General features: G+C 39.6%; 1 protein-coding gene across 1 annotated transcript in view; it reads left to right on the top strand.

Moving 5' to 3' along the window:
* wnk1b (WNK lysine deficient protein kinase 1b) overlaps positions 1 to 22,309 on the top strand; it is an 84,952-nt gene that overhangs the window by 35,789 nt on the left and 26,854 nt on the right. The window contains exons 2-11 of the mRNA XM_053344194.1: positions 2,257 to 2,429; positions 8,112 to 8,332; positions 9,258 to 9,415; positions 14,781 to 14,869; positions 15,517 to 15,656; positions 15,826 to 15,905; positions 16,149 to 16,332; positions 16,720 to 16,803; positions 17,328 to 17,521; positions 20,313 to 20,618. Coding sequence (XP_053200169.1) covers positions 2,257 to 2,429; positions 8,112 to 8,332; positions 9,258 to 9,415; positions 14,781 to 14,869; positions 15,517 to 15,656; positions 15,826 to 15,905; positions 16,149 to 16,332; positions 16,720 to 16,803; positions 17,328 to 17,521; positions 20,313 to 20,618 — 1,629 coding nt within the window. The remainder of the gene's footprint in view (positions 1 to 2,256; positions 2,430 to 8,111; positions 8,333 to 9,257; positions 9,416 to 14,780; positions 14,870 to 15,516; positions 15,657 to 15,825; positions 15,906 to 16,148; positions 16,333 to 16,719; positions 16,804 to 17,327; positions 17,522 to 20,312; positions 20,619 to 22,309) is intronic.

Genomic DNA, 22,309 nt, shown 5'->3' with positions numbered 1-22,309 from the left:
ACAAGGATCATTTTAACATTAAAGCAATGTAATGAGAGTAATGCTTATAACAAAATAATCAAATTAGTGTTCTCTAAAATGTGTTAAACACCTAACACATAGGTTAGACACAGATGAATGCATGAAAGCTGTAACACACACACACACACACTCATGTAAATCCTTACACACATGCCTCCTCATATACTTCTTTACAAGACCTGACCAGCCACAGTCCCCTTTGCGCTGGTGTTTATTGAGGTATCAGTGGTACAGCTGGAATGCCTGTTAAACTGTGTGTGTACACATGTTGGACTGCTCTAAGACCCTGGCCTTCCACAGGATGGAAGAATGTAGACTGTAACTTTCTTTTCTTAGCTTGTTTTGGTCAAGACTTTATTAGGTGGTTAAGACCACTGCTAATAAAGACTCAGTTACAGGATGGTGCAAAGGTGACAGACTGTGATTCACATCCGGAACACAAACATATCAAGAATAGAGTAATAGGAGTAACTCAGACTTTGACATGTGATCCACTGGACAACTGGCAATATCTGTTGGTGGGAGGCTGTTGAGGGATCCTGTCTTTGTTGCTGCACCCGTCGAGTGAGGTGGGATATTAGGGGAGAGCATGTCACACCCTCCTGGTAAAGCTCCTCAGTGGCTGGTGGAAAGAAGCAGCTGGTGATACCATCTGTGTGTCCGAAATCACTCTTTTGTTCACTCATTTACTGTATAATTAGCACCCAATACTTTACTCTATAGTGACACAAAATTGAGTTTTTACTCTTATGAATCCCAATTTTCCAACACAACTGACAGGTTTAATGTCACATGACTGTAATTTTTACATCTATCAGGATTAATTGTTAGCAAAATGTATTGCCCATGCTCTTACATTTAGACATTTTTTTGTCTTTTACTTTAAAATGACTACAAGGACCTTTTTAAAGTGGTACTGAAACAGTGTCATGATGCCTCTCATGTTAGATTGGTTATTCCTAATGGTTATTCTAAATGCCTGCCACCAGGTTGGATTCTCTGTGAAAACACTACAACTTCTGTCCACTGGGGCCACTAAAACCAACAAAAAAGAAAAGTTATGTTTTTTAATAGAATTTGGCAACCTCTCATAGCAGTTTGAAATTAACAGACAAACAATGCTTTCCATCTATAACATTTTTACAGTATCCTACAAATGTGAAAACATGTGAAAGAGTGAAAATACACAGGGGTCTGTGCTGGCTTAGTATGGTGGGGTGGATTATCTGGACTATTTTTTTTTTAATTATTTACTTTTCAGTTTATTTTGTTTTTATTACTGTTCCAATTTCTCATTTAGTCATTTTAAATATGTACTGACTAAATGTCAAGTGTACCCTTGGGTTTTATATTAAACTGAGCAACAACTCTCAACAACTATTTATATCTTTGATTAAAGCAAAAGAAAAACAAACCTAGTGTACATGCCATGCACTCTAGGTTTTTCATCCTATTGTGTTTTTTTAGGCCATTAGATGGTGCATACATTCAGCAGAATTTGGATATCTAAATGAAAAGGCTATGTAAATATAGTGCATTATATTATACAAAAAACACAATACAGGAGAATTGGACAATCCGACTTGAGGAGAGAATGCACAAAAAAAACCCAAAACACACCTAATTTTACTGTGTATTGAAATTAGTTTATTTATAAACCACTTTAATACACCAATCTGTCACCAAGTAGCACACACAGGAATGAAGTGTTGTACATCACTGATGAAAAAAAGAAGAGAGATCAAACTATAACCTCAGACACACTCTAATGGATGTGTGTCTTCTTTGAGATCAGATGAAAGGACAGTCTACTGTTTTATCAGCATCCTTCTAGAGCTCACAGCTGCATTTTAGTGTGATTGGGCAACATTTCTCAAATGGCGCCTGGTTTCAGATTTCATCAGTATTTGTATTTCAGTAGCATGTCTAGATGCTGCATCAGTATTAGATGTAAAGCTGTTTAGTAACTGCTTGTCAGACATTCTTTTGCAAGCATTATTTCTCCTCTCTTCCTCTCTGCTTTTTTTCTCTTCTGTTAATTAGCGTTCCTCCCCCTCAAACCCTCCTCACGCTTGATTTGATTGTAATCAAAGTACTATTAATACAACAATGTTTTGTTTGGGTTAATGCTCCTCTCCTCGTTTTGTATTCTCTCCAGATTTCAGATGAGCAGTGTATTGTTTTTCTTGGTATTGTGTGAGTATGACTAATTTTCCTTTTCTGTCTTGTGTGCAGGATCGCAAGCTGTCCAAGTCGGAGCGCCAGCGCTTCAAAGAGGAGGCCGGGATGTTGAAGGGTCTCCAGCATCCTAACATTGTCCGCTTCTATGACTCCTGGGAGGGACCATGTAAAGGAAAGAAATGTATTGTTCTGGTCACTGAGCTCATGACATCTGGCACGCTTAAAACGTAAGTACACAAGAGATAAAGTCAATTCACTCAAGTGTTCATTTATGACAGCATTGTGCTATCCAGAAAGTATGTTACTGTAAGTCCAGATGATAGGACAGATATCAATATAACAAGCAATATAACTTTACAGAATTAATGCAGAAAATAAGATCAGCTGAGTAAAAGATGTTGTCCCTTGCTTCAGGAAAACATCATTTAAAGCTTAACTGAGTGGCATAGAAAATGAGGAGAACTATCTTGACACACTTGCAGGCTTGTTCGTTTATCAGATGAAACACTGTTTGCTTCGGTCAAGTTGTGCCACTACAGATGATGACTCACTTCCAGTTTTTTTGTCGAACCATGAAAATCACACACATATGCCTGTGTCATCCCCTCTGCTGCAACCTGAAATGATGAAACTCTCTACTGTCACAACCAAGAGTCAAAGGAAGACCCCTCTCTAATCCTGTTACAAACTGTGTATCTGTGGTCTGCATGTTATAAGCGGAGGGGCGTCTGTCAGTGTCTCTCATCAGTCTCTGTCTGTGGAGAATTGATGCGTCTGTGGCCGTCATTGTCCACGCCACAAACGCATGCCAGTCTTTCGGGCCGCACAGAATAGATGTGTGTCTGCGAATGCAAATGTGATTGTTGAGCTCCTGACACAATAAAAGGCTAAATGCGAGGCGAGTGCCGTGCGGCGTGCCCCATGCAGTGCATCGTGGGACATCGGCCCACCTGCCAGCTGCTGCTTCTGCTGCAGATTCCTCTCATTCCTGACAGAGAGACAGACAAGAGGGAGAGACCAAATGAAGCGTGTGGAGGGTATTGGGGGAGAGGGGGGGGGGGGTTGTCTGCATGACCAACCTGATATTTATGTACAGTAAGTTTGAGTGATAGAGAAGGAGACACAAAACAGCCTGATTTACAGATAATAAGAGAAAGACTAAACAGATCAACAGACAAACAGATACACTAGATAAACTAGATATACACTATATGTACAGTACAGCTGGCAAACCCATGAACCACCTGTGACCACAGAGTGAGAGAATTAATCCAGCGGGACAAAGCTTCCAAGAGCAGTAGCGCCCTCCACTGGAGGACTCCTTTTTTATTTAATTCATGAACAAATGCAGAAGTACACTATCTTGATCCTGCATCTGTTTTGCACTTGTCAAGTCAATCATTTGACAGACACAATAGTGTAGTGTAGTAAAATAATATAACTAAAGTATTTCTGCTCTCCAACCCCTTCTTTCTACTACATATTTTGTTTAATAAAAACAGGAGAGAGAAGAAGAAGGGAGTATTACATTTCTTGAAATGATACCAGAATGAATTAAATATCCAGATAAGACCAAAAACAGTAAGTTAAGTTAAGTATGCTTATCTCATCCTGCATATACTTAAAGCATACATAATACGTAAGAGATACATTCTTGTAAGTATGAATAGATTAAAGGCTGCAGAGAGGTTTGGCGGTCATCCAGATGAAGACTCAGAAAGGAGAGGGACTGTTGTCTGCTGAAGTGGTGGAAAAAGAAAGAGAGATGACGACAGAGAGGACTGATAGGAAAGGAGGGAGATGGTGAGGGATGGAAATACTGACCAGAGTGGGTTAAGGGGTATTAGAGGCTCCTTATCGGTGTGTGTGTATCTGTGTGTGTGTGTGTGTGTGTAGGTGAGAGAAAAGGGCAGGCTGGTATGTGTTTGTTTAAATATCTGTTCCTATGTGAATGTGTATGGTGTATGTACTGCTCACATACTATATACACATATTTCTCAAACTGCAGATATGTGTGTGTTCAGGTATGTGTGTGTGGAAAAGAGAACATGGTTGAGTGATTGTGCATGTCACTCTGGCATCACATGCCACAGGGTTTATCCTGTCTGTCAACAATGCTCCGACTTCAGAAAGGGAGAGGAAGAAAGCAGAGGAGACGAGTGTTGGAGAGGTAAAGGGAAGGAAGAGTAAGAGACGACAGTGCAGTGTTTCTTAAGAGATATGTGAGAAGTAGGAATAAAAGTGTGAGAGGTGGAGTGTGATGGAGGTGGATGTAAGGTGGAGGGAGACACTGTCAAAAGTTTGTTCTTAGTATAAACACTGAAGTTATGAAGAAGTGCATTTTTGAGATATGTTGTCTTAAAAAATCCCCAAAAGATTAGTTTCTATCTGGTCCTTGGGGGAAGCAACTTTTGAAAATATGAATCCACTCAGATAAGAACATTTTTTAGACTCTATTTAGGAGAAATGCTAGCTAAATTATTTTCTGGAACAATATTCACTAGTTCCAATGTCTAAAATTTGAGGAATTCTTGTTTTTGTGCTGTGCGGTTGTAAATTGAATCTCTTTGATTTTTGTGCTGTTGGACAGACAAAACAAGCCATTTGAAGACATCAACTTGGGCTTTAGGACATTGTGGAGGGCGTTTTTCATCATTAACTGACAATTTGTAGACCAAACAATTCAATTTAATTCAATTTTATTTATATAGCATCAAGAGAAGTTACCTCAGGGTTCGATCTCAAGCAGACCTGGCCTGTAGGTGGGTGGCCATCAGAGGGGAGGGGACAGAGGAGACAGAGACACAATGGAGCAACAATGACAGCAATAATAACAATACCATTGATAATAATAATAATAATAGAAATATGACTAATAATAATGCAGTACCACAGCAACACAGAGTCCACAACCACAACAAAGGCTTGTGATCCAACCTTGAATTCATTACTTGAGTAAATAAACGGCAGATGAATTGATAATGAAGATCATCTTATTTTAGTACTCCAACAATCCCAGTGGTGTGTTGGCTGACAATGCTATCGCTGCATTGGAAAGGGTTGCCAGTGATTTTTAATAGAGTGGATGCATCACATGTTGACTGTACTTAGTGTGAACTGTGTAGTGATGCTGTTAGTCCTGAGATATGGGAGTTCATCCCAGGCCAAGTACAGAAGGGAGGACAAACTGTGTCTTGTTTCATTTTGTTTACAGAGGTCTGCTAGCCTTAGGACTCTGTGTCAGCTGATCTTTCACTGAGAAATCCCTAATGAGTGCTCACAGGGTTAATGATAGTGGGGAAAGAAGAACTAGAAGACAAGTAAAAGTAAAACATTTAGGAGTAATAGCTATATTTCCTTAAGTAGAAATGAAAAGTATTAAGTAGCATGCAATTGAAATACTCAAGTAATGTACAAATATCTCAAGATGGTACTTGAGTACAGTAGCTGAATAAATAATAAATACTGTCTGCTCCTTTCTGCCACTGGTTGCTCACTCTGGTCATGCAGTGACACCGGAGCGCCGACCAACAATCTGGATCGGTGTCGGAGCAGATTGGTATGTGTGTGATGCTGAGTCCAGAGTTGTCTGAAGTGCTCTTGTCAGCTAAGACAGACTGCAGTCGCTGCATTATTAGAGCAGCTGTTGACTCTCAGGATCTGTGTGTAAGCAGAGTCTCGAGTGATGCTGCAGACTGATGCTGCTCTGCACCAGGTCAGCTGTCTGGAAAACAAGCAGGAAAACAGAGGGTATCATTGGTGGAGACGACAACATCGTTGGGGGGTTCACTTTATGAGAAGGTTTAGTTTGAGCTAAGTAGATGGTTTGGACATTAAACTAAATGCAGTAATAAAAAAAGATCAATGACAAGATCATTTTGAGCTGCAAGATCTAAGGGGCATGAATAAATAACTAAAATGTGCTCAGATGCAGTGGAATGTACACATACCAGCTGAATTCAACAAATCAAAAAAGATGATGAGTCATAGAGCAGTTGAGCTCCTTTGAATCCTCCTCATTGTCTGGTTGATCAGAGAGCGACAGAGGAGTAAACCCTGCTTACCCTGCCTGACTTTGTCTGTTCAGGACTTGAATGCAGCTGTGAAGAGAAAAGCACACAGGTCTCCAGCTGATAACAGAAAGTGGCAAACAGTTTGCCTAGTATTTAAACATTGATTTTAAATGAGCTAATCAAGACTGGCAGTCACATAAATTATGAATGACTTTCCGCAGAGATTTTAAACAGAAGTTTTGACGGAAGCCTTTTATCAAATAATTGCATCTAATTAAATCAATATTAATAAATATTAATACATGGCTGTATGTTTGAAGTCATTTGACAGAGATTAAGATAAAGGCTCAATCTGGAAATCTTGCAAACTGAATTACATTTCACATACTGCAAAATTCCTGTCCTGTTCTTCCTGTATTCTTGCTTCCTCCCACAGGGAAACTGTGGAAGTGGAAGGATGTTTCCCTGTATTTGACCCACTCTATGCTGGGAGAGCTTCCAGATTGTGCTTAACTACCTTTTGAATTCAAAATAGAACTATTACACATTAAACGATACCTCGCTGTTCTCAATCTAGATGATTAGAAGGCTATAAAAATAAATGGCATGTGGTATGACCAGACTGCTAAATATAATGTAGCCCAATACAGCTAATGTTTACCATTAGATCAGTGGGCATCCGCACCGTCCTGACTCTTTGAAACACGGTGAAGAATTTTCTTGGAAAAACCACATCAAAAGTCTACGAGCATGACTGCTGTTGTTTAATGAGGAGTTACTTAAAGTGTGACACTCACATGAGGTTGTAATTTAATATTGTTGCATTTTTCTGTTGTGGAAATGATGATTAAAATAAATAGTTAAAATTAACACATTGACCTTGTGTTAAAGCATTTAGGCAGTAGTCTTTTTTTAAGAAATTAAATTAGTTAGAATTCCTGTGAATTCCTCTAATTCCACATCAAATATTTTACATTCATGCAATGTCAGCTGACCATTTGTGTGTTAACTGTCTGTGCAAATTCATATCTGGACTGTCTAAGCATTTATGATGTATCTTAGCTGTTATAATTGATTATTTTATACAATTTACAGTATCAAATTGTGACAAAGTATAATGTGAAAGGCTTTACTTAACTCAGAGCTTCATAGTGAGTTTTAGCCTGCAATCTTTCTGTTTTTGTTCACTCTCATTGTGCAATTTTCGCTACAACAGACAGCTGCAAGCTACCTGTTCAGCACCAAATGACAAACAGACACAGTTAGTGACTAGCTGGTGAATATAATGGAGCATTTAGCAGCTAAAGAGCCAGAAATTTCCCTCAGGAGTTAGTTGATACCAAAACAGAGCTAAAAGAAAGTACATTTCAGTATTCTAAAAGCTCCAAATAGTAATAGTAATGTAATGTTGGTGTAAGCAACTGTCAGTTTAAGCTGGAATAGTCTGACCATAATCCACCTTGTTGTATAAGCTTTAATCTTTAATTGAAGTATTATCCGCATTCCTGCTACTACATCTCTTATCTTGCTATTGTCTATCTCTCCATGCATAATTACATCCCTCCCGGTTGGGTGTCAGTGTCCCACTATGACATAACTGTACTATACAGCCCTCATCCTCAATGAAATGTTGCAACACTCTTCATATGATTTGATGCTTTATAGTTGTTTTTAAAAAGAAAAAGTTATTTTTTGAGCTGGTACGCTTGTACACAACAACTTTTAAAGAGGAAGCAGAAATGGTGTCAGTTTCTGTTTTGGCCACTTGAGCCAAATACATAGCTGATGATAGGCTGTTGAACTGCTTGAACCTGCTGCTTTCTCTTTAGTTTAGTACACTTAATCTTACTTTGTTGAATGACATGCTCATTTATGTGCCTTCTCTTTGTCCTGCAGCTACCTGAAGCGTTTCAAGGTGATGAAAATCAAAGTTCTGCGTTCATGGTGCAGACAGATCCTTAAAGGCCTTCACTTCCTACACACCAGAGCTCCACCCATCATTCACAGAGACCTGAAATGCGACAACATCTTTATCACTGGGCCAACGGGGTCAGTCAAGATAGGAGACCTGGGGTTAGCCACACTGAAGAGGGCCTCCTTCGCCAAGAGTGTCATAGGTAGGAAGATCTCTCACATGCAGACAGACCTGTCAGTAGTCAGACTCAAATCTGCATATCAGAAATGTTCAGGTTTGGTGAAAGTGACATATTGTAATTTATGTGGGTTTGCCATAAAAATAACAGCTTTACATGCTTTTGTATTTGCTTTTCGGAATAGCAAATCGCAGGTATTTGAAACACACACAAGTCAGCCTGCTAGTAAGTAGTCTAGGATTAAGCTGACATGCCACACACACCCTGCATCCCATATATTACACACTTGAACACACTAGATGAGTGTCTGCTGTGCTCCATACAATAACTTGGCTGCTTTACATTTAATCACAGTTATTCTGGTATTCACACATATTCTCGGCAACACACACACAGCACATATTCTCATGCGCTTGAGGCGAGAATGAAACGCTTTGTCAGTCTAGCAGCTGCTTTGTAGTGATTAGGCTCATCTCAAGTATTTGGACACATATCGAAAACCAAACACTTACACAACAGTGCATACACACACGCAACATCTCAGGCTAGTGCAGAGTATCAGAAGCGAGTTTGTGTTGTTAAATTTCCAGCTTTTTTCTTTAAAGCTTTTTTTTTTTTTTTTTTAAGATTTGAGTCCTGTCTTCACCATAATTATTATATTATGTGTCACAGAACAGAACTTGTGAATCTACTTTTTTTATCTTCCCTTTTTCTTTCATCGATGTGATGACATTTACAAATAAATAAGGCAGGGTGTCCTAGTAGTTAAAGGCATTCCCACATTCCAAAATACGCACAACAGACTGTGTCCAATGCTTGTGAAGCAATCATGATCTACAGCATGTGTTTCTCAAAGGGATACATGAAACAAGAGAGCGACTAACATGACCTCTGAAGGTTCCAAATTTCCAGCAAGATGTGTAAGGTCATGGTTTCTCCTTTTCATCAGGCACCCCAGAGTTTATGGCTCCAGAGATGTACGAGGAGAAGTATGATGAATCTGTAGACGTCTACGCCTTCGGGATGTGTATGCTGGAGATGGCTACCTCAGAGTACCCCTACTCTGAATGTCAAAACGCTGCCCAGATCTACAGACGAGTCACTAGCGTAAGCCAATTTTCAATACAACATGTCTGTGTGACGGAGAGAGTGAAAACTATTTACACCTGTGACGTACATGAGTCGTATCTAAAAGCCTCGTTTGTGTTATTTTGTCTCCATCTTTCACCACTCAGCTCTCTCTGCCGCCCCCCCCCCCCCCTCCCGCCCCTACTTGTTTACCGCCTATATTAATAAGTTTGGCATGAGCTGCAGGAGATCCACTCATATGACTTTGCTTTTGCACTGATTAGTCTCTCCCCCTCTTTCTCCCTCGCAAATCTCTCTCTCTGTCTGAAAACAAAAAAAGAAAAGTGTAGCACTAGAAGAAAATGTTTTTGGCTGCATTTTTTTCTCCACCGCTAGAGAGCAATGCCAAGCAAGTCATGTCACATTAGGGCAAGGCAACCTATGCATGTATGTATCTATGTACCTACTGTATGCACCCCTGGAGTCACGTAGTTGAAAATAAATGCAGAGAAATGAGATACACATGAGATTCAAAGTGGAAAAAACAGCATTCAAAATACTGACATAAGCTTGACATCGTTTATTCAGTTTCATCATTTTCATCATTTTCATCATTTTCGGGTTTTTTGTGGGGTTTTTTCTCAAAGGCAGCAACAGGTCTGTCAATCACAACTAGTCAAACCCCTTTTATCTACCTGCTTATTGGCAGTCAGGAAGCCTCTTGCATCAACCCATCAGATTGAAATGCACCTAATGCACCCTTAGTAACATTTCTACATTTTGCTAAAATATATGTGACAGTTGGCGGGAAGCACTGACTGAAAAAAAATCAACAAAAACAAAAAAGCAAAATGAGACAGAGGCCAAAACACAGACAGAGGGGACAACAGATGCAATCAGAGGCTTTTTCTAAGTTGAGTGCTGCTGAGGTCATCATCTCAACACACATACACACACACACACACACACATACACACACACACACACACACACACACACACACACACACACATACACACACAGACATACACACACACACACACACACACACACACACACACGTATGCGCAGAAGCTGATGAGAGCTGTCTCCCTCCTTTCCTCATGGGAGCTCAGTTATATGGAGGCTGATAGTGATTGTTAATGGAACAAAGGAATTTACTAGAAATCTCTCTCTTTTTCTCTCTATCCTTCTGTTCTTTCCTCCATTTTCGCTCTGCATCTCTCTTTCTCACCACATTATTTATTTCTGTTCACTGTTAGCTCATAAAAGTTTTTATCAAAAATGTTTTTCTTGCCAAAATGCCAGTGCATAACAAAACGGGTGCTCAAAAATGTAGGCAGATTTTTAGTAATTCAATAAAATAACAATTTCAAGCAACTGTTATCCTTAAATATTTGGTTGGCAATGCTACAGAAATGCAGTGCCGTTTATAACTTATGGGCGAGTGAAGCATCCCCCACAGCTAAAACAAGAGCGGTGAAGGTTAACATGAACATTTAATGGTAACTTTAGATACTCACTAGGTTTTTTGTTTTACTTCAATGGGAAAACCAAGTAAAAACGGATGTCTTCTTTGCTCTTTCAGTACCTCAAACAAATGGTTTTGTGATTACTTTTGTATGCTTTAATGTATATTCCGTTTCAGACTTCAGTTCAGTAATGAAATTCGAAAGGATAACATTTTCTGTGTCCATTTCTGCTACTTGACCGGCAAAATTCAAATTGAAGGGATTTGAATTAAAATTGCCTTCCTGCCTCTCGCCACCACTGTGCGAGAACAGAGGCAGTCCTCTGTCTGTCTGTCCACTGTGATCGCTCCATATCTGAATCTCTGAATCTGAAAATTCAATATACAGAATCAATTCACTTCAGTATATTTCAATACAAACAGTATGTATGTCTGACTCTGTCCATCTGGCCTGTCCCTATTACACCCATGTCTTCCCCATCTCTCTCTATTACTGACTCACACAAACTGAAATCACATCACAAATTCAATTGAACCATATTAAATTAATCATGGTGAACTCAGGCTTTGGGTTCACAACTCAGATTCTGAGTTTGTATGTGTGTGCGTAAACTGAAAACAACTTTTAGTTTTGTTTTTTTCAACAGTCAACACAGCATTTAGGAAGGGCTGTTGCACTAACTGCAATTTTGCAATACTACACTAAAGACAAGCCAGCTGCACAACTTCAACAACTATGCAATTTTCAGGTTCTTTCTTTTTTTTATGAGGCTAGGCCCTTCTTGTTGTTCACTTAAAGTGTGTTTTGAATGTTTGTCTGAGTCTGTGCTGATGCTTGGTAGTTGTTTACATGTCTGTGTGAACATTTTGTCTCTGTGGGATGTTTAAACTCTCCCAGGCCACCGCGTGGTGGAGCAGGCTGCCATTTAACCTGCGAGGTAAAATAGTTTTCCACCTATGATACAATCTAAAGGTACACCCAGCCAGACTCCATTCATAAATCCCAGGTTAAGGGGACTCAGCTGTAGGCCAATGTTGTTTCCTGCCACAGCAAGTGTTTTCTACAGTCATCAGGTGCTGCTGATTTTCGTCCCCCCCCAAAAAAGCACTATACCGCATACCACGCTGTTGAGCCACCCTGAATCAACACAGTGGGAATTCCTTCAATGCGACAGCCCTACATTTAGCAAAAACAACCAATTTACAATTAGTTGTCTGTGTGTGTGTGTGTGTGTGTGTGTGTGTGTGTGTGTGTGTGTGTGTGTGTTACAGTCAGTCACACACACACACACACACACACACACACACACACACACACACACACACACACACACACACACACACACACTCAACAACCTTGTGACAACCCCTCAGTGGGCCCCAGGCACCTGTTCCCTTTCATTTCACTGTCTAATCCATCCTCACAGCTTCCCACCCTCTCTCTCTCTCTCTCTCTCTCTCTCTCTCTCTCTCTCTCTCTCTCTCTCTCTCTCTCTCTCTCTCTCTCTCTCTCTCTCTCTCTCTCTCTCTCTCTCTCTCTCTCTCTCTCTCTCTCTCTCTCTCTCTCTCTCTCTCTCTCTCTCTCTCTCTCTCTCTCACTGTCTGTCTCTCTCTCTCTGTCCTCACAAAGTCATCCCTTTTGAAAACAAAATAATTGAAATTATGGTAAGGCAACTTCACAAGGAGGCAAACAAACTTTTCAGTGTCAGTTTATTGTTGATGGGTTATTAAGCTGATAGTTACCAACTAACTCTGACAGGCTGTGGTCTTCACAGCTGACAGGATTTGCTTTTTCTTTGAGTGTTTCTTTATGAAGGTTAGCTATAAATTCAGCTTTTTTATTTATTTCATTGTTTCTCTAATATCAGACTGTGGGAATTGCCACCAATCGATGTGTCAACATGACCCAAAGACATTATGCATCAAGAAAGATTTCAACTGCATGTACAGAATAGTTTGGAGTATTTTTCCCTCCATGAGCATTGCCTCTTAAAAGACACTCAGTATTATATTGCGCGCTGTCTTTAGTTTTAATATAGTTCACATATTACCATATCTAAAAGGCAGTACGCTATGGCATAAAGTGTTGTTACTTCATTTTCCTTCATCTAGAACATTCCTTACCTCCAATCAGCCTTGTTAAACCAAAATCTCTCTCTCTCTCTCTCTCTCTCTCTCTCTCTCTCTCTCTCTCTCTCTCTCTCTCTCTCTCTCTCTCTCTCTCTCTCTCTCTCTCTCTCTCTCTCTCTCTCTCTCTCTCTCTCTCTCTCTCTCTCTAACCCTCCCTTCCTCTGTCATACTTAATACCATTACTTCCTCCATCAGTCCTAACTTTGTTTGGCCCTGGAATCTCTGAATGTGTGTGTGTGTGTGTGTGTGTGTGTGTTTGTGCGTGTGTGAATGCGAGAGAGAGAGAGAGAGAGAGAGAGAGAGAGAGAGAGAGAGAGAGAGAGAGAGAGATGGGGGGTTGTTATGTAATGCTGAACTCAGGGGTAGCAGGAGAGAAGTGAGCCCATGAAAGAAAAGAGGGAAGGGAAGACCGGTCTGGAGGAAACAAGCAGAGGGAGGTGGTCATTTGCTGGCACAAACAGGTTGAGATAAACAGTCTGTATTCAGACGGGTCTAATTGCCTACCAGTTTTTACTAAAAGCTATTTTTTCCGAGACAAAGCGGTCAAAAAACGTTGTAGTTCATTTATCTGAGTGTTCTTTAGGTAAGTTGCTCACCTTTTTATTGAATGAATAATTTATCTTTCTTCCTACTTGTCTGATCTGTCATTTAGCTGTTGGATATTTTATAGTCACTTCTTTACTTTATTGCTTCTTATTTTACAAATACAAATCTGTTAGCAAAATGTTTTAATCTGTGTTACTTACTTTATTTATACTAATTGAATAACTGAATTTCAGGTTGGCTCTACCAGCTGCGAAAACAAGCAAATGCAATTTAATTGATTAGATGAATCAGCAGAAAGTGTTTTTTTTTCTATGGTATGTACATAACAGTGCTTCACAGATGGAATGAAGATTATATTTTCTGGAATATTTTATTTTCTGAGCTTCCTCTACTTTCATCAGGATTTACTGTAGTTTGTATCTTCACGCTTAACACTGTTTCTACTATTAGGTTGGTCATTGAATCAGTCATTGATCTGACAAGTTTTCTGCATACAAAGTGATTTCTGCATAGACAGTGTGTACCTAAAAACTTGATTTAAAAAAAAATGTTTTGGTAAAAGAACATTTTCCCATAGCATCAAGCACTAAAGCTTGCATTTCTGGATTCATTTGGCCCTTTTTTCCCCAACAGACAGGATTTCTATTGTTGCTTTTTCCTATTAACAAGCATTAGATGTACCTTTTCACAGTGCCAAGCTTCAGAATGGGTCCCTGTGAATGTCTTTTATTGGTGTTGTCCTTCAAAATGTGCCCCAGTTGCTCTGAAAGGCTGAATCATTATTAATTCCTGAGGGGCCATCTGGGTTTATGTGGGATTTAATCCTGGAACATAAAATGACTGAACAGTCTTACTGTTAGACCTCTGTCTATCAAACAATTAACCTTCGTAAAGACATACAGCAAAATATTAAATTTTGCATGGCTCATAAATTTAAATTACAATGCTATTTCACAGACTTAGTTTAGTTTTATTAAATTATTACCAGTTAATCCCCCAGTATATAATAGGAATTTGGCATTTAAGTCTTAAGACACCCCCCCCACACACACACACACATACACACACACATTTGTTTTCTATGTTCCTATATAGAAGTGAGCAAATAGAGATGTGTCTTCTGAAACAAAACTAAGTGATAACATAAATAGATTCAGTGTGTGTGTGTGCATGTGTGTGCGCTTGAGTACGCCTGTCTGTCTGTCTCTCAAAGCTTCCCTGTCTTCACTGCTCTCCTTTCTGTGTGGTTGTTTGCAGGGAGTGAAGCCTGGCAGTTTTGACAAGGTAGCCATTCCTGAGGTGAAGGAAATCATAGAGGGATGCATCAGAACAAACAAAGATGAGAGGTGAGACCCACACACACATATACACGCGCACACACACACACACTAACCAAATTTGTTGCTACTCAGTGATTTTATGGGGGGGGGGGTTTCCAAATGTTCTATAGACTCTCAATCATAACTTTGAGAGACCTAAGACTACTGTGATTATAATGAAATAATCACAATAGACTAAGTAGTGACTGATTGTACAAGTTCTTGGACTTTTTGTCCACTTTAAGCAAAGTCATTCGCCCTCTAAATCCTGCTCTAGTTTCTTGGTTATAAATAAGAAGTGCTCTGTTCTGGCTCTCCAGCCCCAGAGCAGAGCCCTCCGCCCCGCATCTCATTTTATTGTCCAAAATTTAGTTATCTTGGGCTTTTGGTGAGAAACAGTCATCTGATCAGTTGTCTGTAGTCCAGCTACAGTGCATTCATAGCTGACTCTCATTTCAAGGATCACTGATACTTTTCTCCTGAACTTTTTTCTTCCTTAAAAACCATCAGGACCCTACAGACTACAGACCACATAACATAATGTGGAATGTTGTATATGTTGGTAAATCCACTTCTCTCCTTCTCTCTTCTCTTTGGAGTTAAACTTTCAGTGAAATTGGTGTTTGGCTGCATGAATTCCCTCCTACATATCTTTTTGTCTGCTGTTCTTCTAGGTATGCTATAAAGATCCTGCTGAACCATGCTTTCTTCCAAGAGGACACGGGAGTCAGGGTTGAACTGGCAGAAGAGGATGATGGGGAAATGATTGCAATCAAGCTCTGGCTCAGGATAGAAGACGTCAAGAAGCTCAAAGGTTAGGAATAGTGTCTCCAGTGGCGCAGTGACATGTAAAGTAGTTGTAAAATATCTGATAATGGGAAATATGTAAATCATAATTGATATTATATCAAGATATAATTTATTCCAAGGAAATATAAGACAGATAGCTGCCTGACCAGCCACCTGTAATTTGTTTTTTTCAGGAAAATACAAAGACAACGAAGCCATCGAGTTCTCCTTTGACCTGAACAAGGATGTCCCTGAAGATGTGGCCCAGGAAATGGTATTAGGGCAGAGATTCATATGGGAAAGTTGATGGGATGGAGGGTTGGATTTAGGTGGGAGCGATGGTGTGACAGAAGGAGGAATGGAAAGGTAGCGACTGATGCATGAATGTTGACAGCAGATAGATGGATAGATAGATTGTTGATGAGATGGACAGGAGACAAGAGTGATAGACAGAGGTGAGTAATGGTGCGTGTTTTGTTAAAAAGGTATATACATGACTTTACTCAAACTTTTCCAGGTTGAGTCCGGCTATGTTGCCGAGGGTGACCATAAGACCATGGCCAAGGCTATCAAGGACCGTGTGTCGCTGATCCGGAGGAAAAGAGAACAGAGACAGCTGGTACGAGAGGAGCAGGAGAAGAGAAAATTGGAGGCAGAACAACTACAGCTGCAGCAGCAACAACAACAACAACAACAACAACAGCAGCAGCAGCAACAACAGCAGCAGCAGCAGCAGCAACAGCAGCAACAGCAGCAGCAGCAGCACCAGCAACAAGAAACACACAAAGCTTCACACGCACAGGTTTGTTAGACAGTATATAACTGTTAGCATGATTTGATTTGTTTTAAAGTATGTAGATTTGTAACTTTGTAACATCGATTTCTTTCTGTGTAGTTCATAAAAAAGACATAAGCACTTGCATATTGAAAATGATCTGGCATAATATTCAAGACAGCAAGTCCTATATTGAAACAATACGTGACCATTAGACCTCATTCCAGTTGTAGCGTGTCATATTCCAATGTAGGCCATGTGGAAAATGTGAGTTTTGTCCTTATTTTACTTTAGTTTGACCTCAGTGTGTGTGTTTCATGTCTCCAGGCAGAGGCAGAGGAGACTGAAGTGGAACAGCAACAGTTCCACTATCAGCAGAGCGGCATCTCGCACACATGTAAGACATACTGCAAACAGAGATTTATAACAGCACATTGTCACATTCTGCATTGTGGTTTCTATTTTCATATGTTCCTGCTTTTGAAAATCCTTTGATAGTTTCGCACATTGTGAAGTCCAACTGTGAAGATTGAATTATGGTAGTAAAAGATGGTTATAATTCTCTTGTTACATCATGATACTGTAGAATGTAAGAAACAATGTAAAGTGTACAGCCTCAATGAAAGCAGGATTGCTGGGAACAATATGGGAACAATACTTGGTATAATGAAGAAGAGAGCATATCCCTTCCAGTAAAGTAAAGTGCAGCTATGGTTGATGTGCTGTTTTAAATTGCCTTAAAAAATCATTTTAACTTATTCCTAGTTGCTTTATTTGCTTGCGAATACATTTTCATAAAGCTAAGTGCCTGCTTCCAAACCTGTTGTGCCTCATATCAACTTTGAAATGACTGTGAGTTTAATAATTGTTGTAGAAAAAGAAAGCTCCACCCACCTAATTTCAATCTTCTGTTTCTCTCAGCTGAAGGAGGCATGGACAGCGGCCAGGGTTCCTCAGTTTTCTCCTCAGACTCTCCCCACCTGGGTCAGCTGACCATGTCATACAGCTGCCCCCCCTCTTCCCAACCCCCCTCCCAGCCCCAAACCCCTTACCCCTCCACCCCCTCTGCTACCCTGCAGCAGCACCCAGCCTACGCTCAGCCACCGCAGCCAATGGTGAGTGATGATGTCATCCAAATTAGACAACACACGTGTAGAGTTTCAGGTTATCACATCGGCGAGGAGTGCAATGCTCACACCTGTGTTGAAAATGACTCGGCAGTTTGAAGTGAACACTGCATGGTGTGATGGAGTGGGATTGAGCTTGAGTTAAGTTTGCTTGGAAGTGGGCTGGAAATTGCGGTTATGTGTTGAACTAAACATACAAGACCATGCTGGTGATGGGTTTTTATTTAGAGATGATCACCTTTTATTTCAACAAGAGGTATTTCATGTTTTTTTCTTGCCCATTGAGGCATGTAAGCTGTAAAATTACACATAGAGAAAGAAACACATTTGCCAGACACATCAAATTCAGTTTGTCAGCCAACATTTCAGTCACTTAAGTTATAACAAAGTCTGACGATAGCTAGTCAGTATGTCTGTTAGTCAGCAGACAACCACTTACTTTGGTTTTACAACCAGTCTTCTGTTCTGTTTCATCTTAGATGTCTGTCAGTCACTCTCTTCTCAACCTGCCAGATGTTATGTATCCCTCTTATACTCCAACCTGTCATTTTATCAACCAGTTACTTCTTTCACTGTCCTTCTCTCAATCCTCCTTGCACTGTATGTTAAAATCCACTTTTCTTTGTTATGTTCCCTGATGAACATACTCAGGTGTTGTGTTGGTTGTTCATTCAATTACTTTTCTTTAAGTAGTTGTTGTTATGTTGTATTTTTTTATGCTTTCACATCTTTTTTTGTACATCAGTAGTTTTACATACTTGCAAGCGCAGAGCCCCCCAATACTTTTGTCTTACCTCGCAATACATTTCCTTGCAATAGTTTTGAATTCCAATTCAACATTGTCATTTCATCTTAGGTGCCCTGGTGCAAACTCACACATAAGTTGTGTACAGGCAGCCTTTTTAAGGTAAACTTGCATAACAGAATATCTAGCCAAAAGTCACCCTGAAGCATCTCTGGAGAGACCTCTTAACATAAGAATTTGGTTAAGTTTACTTTCACTAATTACATAACCATGCGCACTGAGCAGTAGTACCATTTCAGCATACTTAATGCCCAGTTCAAAGTAAAATTCAATGAGCTTATCAAATCTGAAGCACTGCGCTGGGAACAGCTAAGCAGAAATAGACACATGGCTCAGAAGGAATGGAAGAAGAAAAGTATTGCGAGAGAATACAAAATGTATTGCAAGGGAACACAAAAAAAAAAATCTCGCCATGACCCTCTGGGGCTCTGTATGCTTGGACACACATCTACTCCCTCCATGTTTTTTAATCTTTGCTCATGCAGAGGTGTCATATTCCGGAAAGTTTGCTGAAGAAGTTGACATTTTTTAAACTTAGACATTTAGATAAATCCTTATTGAGCAAGTAAACATAGTGTGTGTGGGAGTCCTTTCCACTTTTTAAAACTTATACAGTATAATGTATAATATTATATTGTATTATATTTTGGTTTTACTTATGTAAAGGATTTCTCCAAAGAGAGAATTCAACTTTCGTCCATAGCTACACACAATAAGTGTGTTCAAACTCCATGTAGGAACAAAAGCTGGATATCATTAAACATAGGAGGTTCATCTCTCTTAAACAAACAGCTGAAAGTGTGTTCAGAGCTACAGCACAAGTGCTAGCACATTCATTTGTTTGTCTTTCTTCCCACTCTTAGTTATTGTATATTATTATTATCATAATGTTATTAAGCATGGTTTGTGGTACTCCATTTATAGTGTTTTATTCAGCTTTATTCATCCTCTCAGGGAATGTTTGCTGAACATACTTGTTTGTTTTAACCATAATCATCAATTGCTGACCTTTGAGCAGCCCCCACCAGAGCTGATGAGTCAAATTCCTTGCTTTAGGACATCTTCATAAGTAGTTACTAATGGAAGAGCAAGCATTTTCTCATTTAATTTCCCACCATAGACTTTTTCATCCAGTGACCCTTTGACTGCAAATGTTCTCGTCCAGTCTAGCAGCATTCACACTGACTGACTAATCGTTTACCTGACTGATTGGTCAGTTTGTAGACCAGCTGATTGAATAATTTCATGATGGTTTTGGCTTTTTATGGTCTTGCTTTGAAGAAATGTTACATTTCTCAGTTAGCTTATTTCCTCATCAGGTTCATACAGTACAGTATATTGGAGCCAGCAGACACTGTAGACAGGCTGGACTGGTTTGTCATTTTGAATAATTACTTGTTTGTGTTTTTTAATTTTGTTTTAAAATGATTTTGACTTCAGATATGCTGTCTCTGTTGTGATTGTTCTATTATAGTCTGTCTTTAAGTTGTATTTACCACATTTCTCTGTTTTATTTGTTTGTTCAGAGTATGATACAGAACATGTAAAGGTTTTGTTTCAATAAGAAATTTGCAGTTTAAAAAACTGAAACAGTAAATCTCATGTTGAAATTTACATATTTATACTACATTTTGTAGTTTTTTTATGTTTTTTTAATGTCAAGAGCTGTAATCATATGTGTTTATTTATTAACTATTGGAAAAACATAGCTTTAGGTATTTCATTTGCAGAATTGAAAAATGTCACTTTTAATTTGGTAACTTTTTAAAATTATATTTATTTTGTTTTGTTTTGGGTTGGGTTTTTTTTTTCATTTTTATTTTCAGATCATACATTTTATACATGTGTCCAGTGGTTGTGTTTTCATTTTTCTGTTGTTTTCTGTATCTTCGTAATTTTTCCATGTTTTAATTTCTTTGTGTTTGTTTTTCATGTCGGTCTCAACCTCTTCCATCACCCCTCCCTGGCCTACAGCCTGCGTCGCGCCGTCGTCGAAGTCGTAGCATGTCTGTTTGCGTCCCCCCCTCCTCCTACTCCTTTTCCTATGTTCCTCCGCCCCCAGTTGTTCGTCCAAAGCAGCCTTCCACCCCTCCTCCAGACCTGTCCTCCTCATCTTCCTACACCACCACCTCCCCCTGCATGCCTCTCACAGCTGAGAGGGACACATTCGCTGGGCGCCTCTCCAAAGCCCTGGAGACAGTCCTACCCCTTCACTCTGCCTCCTCTCTGCCCAGGGCCAGGCAGCGGAGGGCCAGCCTACCGGCCCTGTTCTCCACCCCTGTAGGTTCAAAATCCTACTCCCCAAAGGACACAGTATTGGTGAGAACCAGAGAGCAAGGGAGAAAGAGAAACATGAGGGATTATGGACCACACTGGTGTCTGAACTTAAAAAATAAACATAACTATCAAAAAACATTATTATTCATAGAAGAGTGCCACCAGTTATTTTTTATGAAAACCCGTGACAAATTAAATGTACTGTACGATTATCAGTAATTTGTTCTAACTGCTGAATAACAGAGTGAATGAAAGAATTGTTGAAGAACATCTCGTATTACTCATGCTGGTGCGGCCCAGCTGTACTGTACGTCACTTTGTACATTGTTGGAGCCAAACAAGAAATGGATAAACAGCACATGGAATCAGAAAATTAAACTGATTAGCCAGTTAATTGAAAGTACAAGATGAGAGGCACTAGAAAATAAACTTAAACTTGTTTAGGAATTATGTTGCATCCCCACAAAACACGTATTGTATCTGTCCTCTCTATAGTGTACATAAAGTCCTGACTGTTTAGCAAGTTGTGCAAGCTGGGACATTAGGTCGGCTTCAAATCTAATATTAAATCATGTGGAAATTATACAGTTTATCTGTATTCTCAATTTCAGGCATTTTAAGTGTCTTAATAAGTATATTAGCTTGACAAATATGTTTGATCAACTTCAGTTTATCTTCAGACACTGCTGTGAGTCTGCCATTCTACCGATCCACCTCTCTTTCACTATCTCTCTTCCTCTGGTAAACCACCATGTGTTCACATTAAATACAGATTGACTGGCCTGAAGCTGAACTTTGCTCTAAGATACACATTCTTTATAACCTGTGCATCTGCCTTCAGGAAAACTGCTTGTTTTACAGCCAAAATGTAATGGACCAACAAAGTATGAATGAAACGGCTCATATGTTGGAACAGATCAGTGTCAGGGTTAGTACATATGCACCAACTCTGTAACAACATATTCTCTATGTTAAAAGTACTTAAGCTACCTGGGCGTTCACTCTTGTGGTATTTTTGGGCATCGTATGCCTTTATTAGACAGCTGACAGTAGAAAGATGACAGGAAACGAGGGGCATTACACTGGCATTAAACTAAGGTCCCCAGCTGGTTAATAACAGGGGATATTACAGCTCATGGTTGATGTCTTAACCTCAAGGCCACCAGGGTGCCCCTTTTTCAGCATTTTCACATTACAAGTGAAAACAACACAGGAAACACCAAGTCTGTTTAGTCTGTTAAGCCCCCATAAAACTGGTTTTAGCCAGTATATGGTGTCTGGTCCTGGTCATTTGTTAAAAACTAAAACCCAATTTGTGTAAACACAGATTGCAAGCAGGGTTAGGGTTACACATGATTTATATATAGCCTTAAATTGCAGGATACAGTTATATAGGTAAGAAGGTCAGCATTTTGCAGGTTAAAACATGTAACAAAAGACAGTTTTTCTGAGTGAAGATGCAACAGGGGATTGTTGCGCTTGGAGCCAGCATTTGGCCTTTCTTTTCTTTGTATTTAATACCCCACTGTCTATCTAATATGAGCTCTGTGTGTCTCCCTCTTTTACTGTTGAGTCTCTGTGATATCTGCTTGTCTTTGTGCTGTACCAGTCTGTCTGTCCTTTTTCACTATCTTGTATCTTTACATTACCTCTTCACTTCTACATCTTGTTGGTATATTGTGTCCTATGTTAAC

The sequence above is a fragment of the Scomber japonicus genome, chromosome 23, assembly GCF_027409825.1.
Source record: "Scomber japonicus isolate fScoJap1 chromosome 23, fScoJap1.pri, whole genome shotgun sequence".
In the NCBI taxonomy this organism is placed as follows: Eukaryota; Metazoa; Chordata; class Actinopteri; order Scombriformes; family Scombridae; genus Scomber; species Scomber japonicus.
The sequence above is the reverse complement of the archived record's forward strand: the minus strand, read 5'-3'. Positions and strand labels throughout refer to the sequence as shown.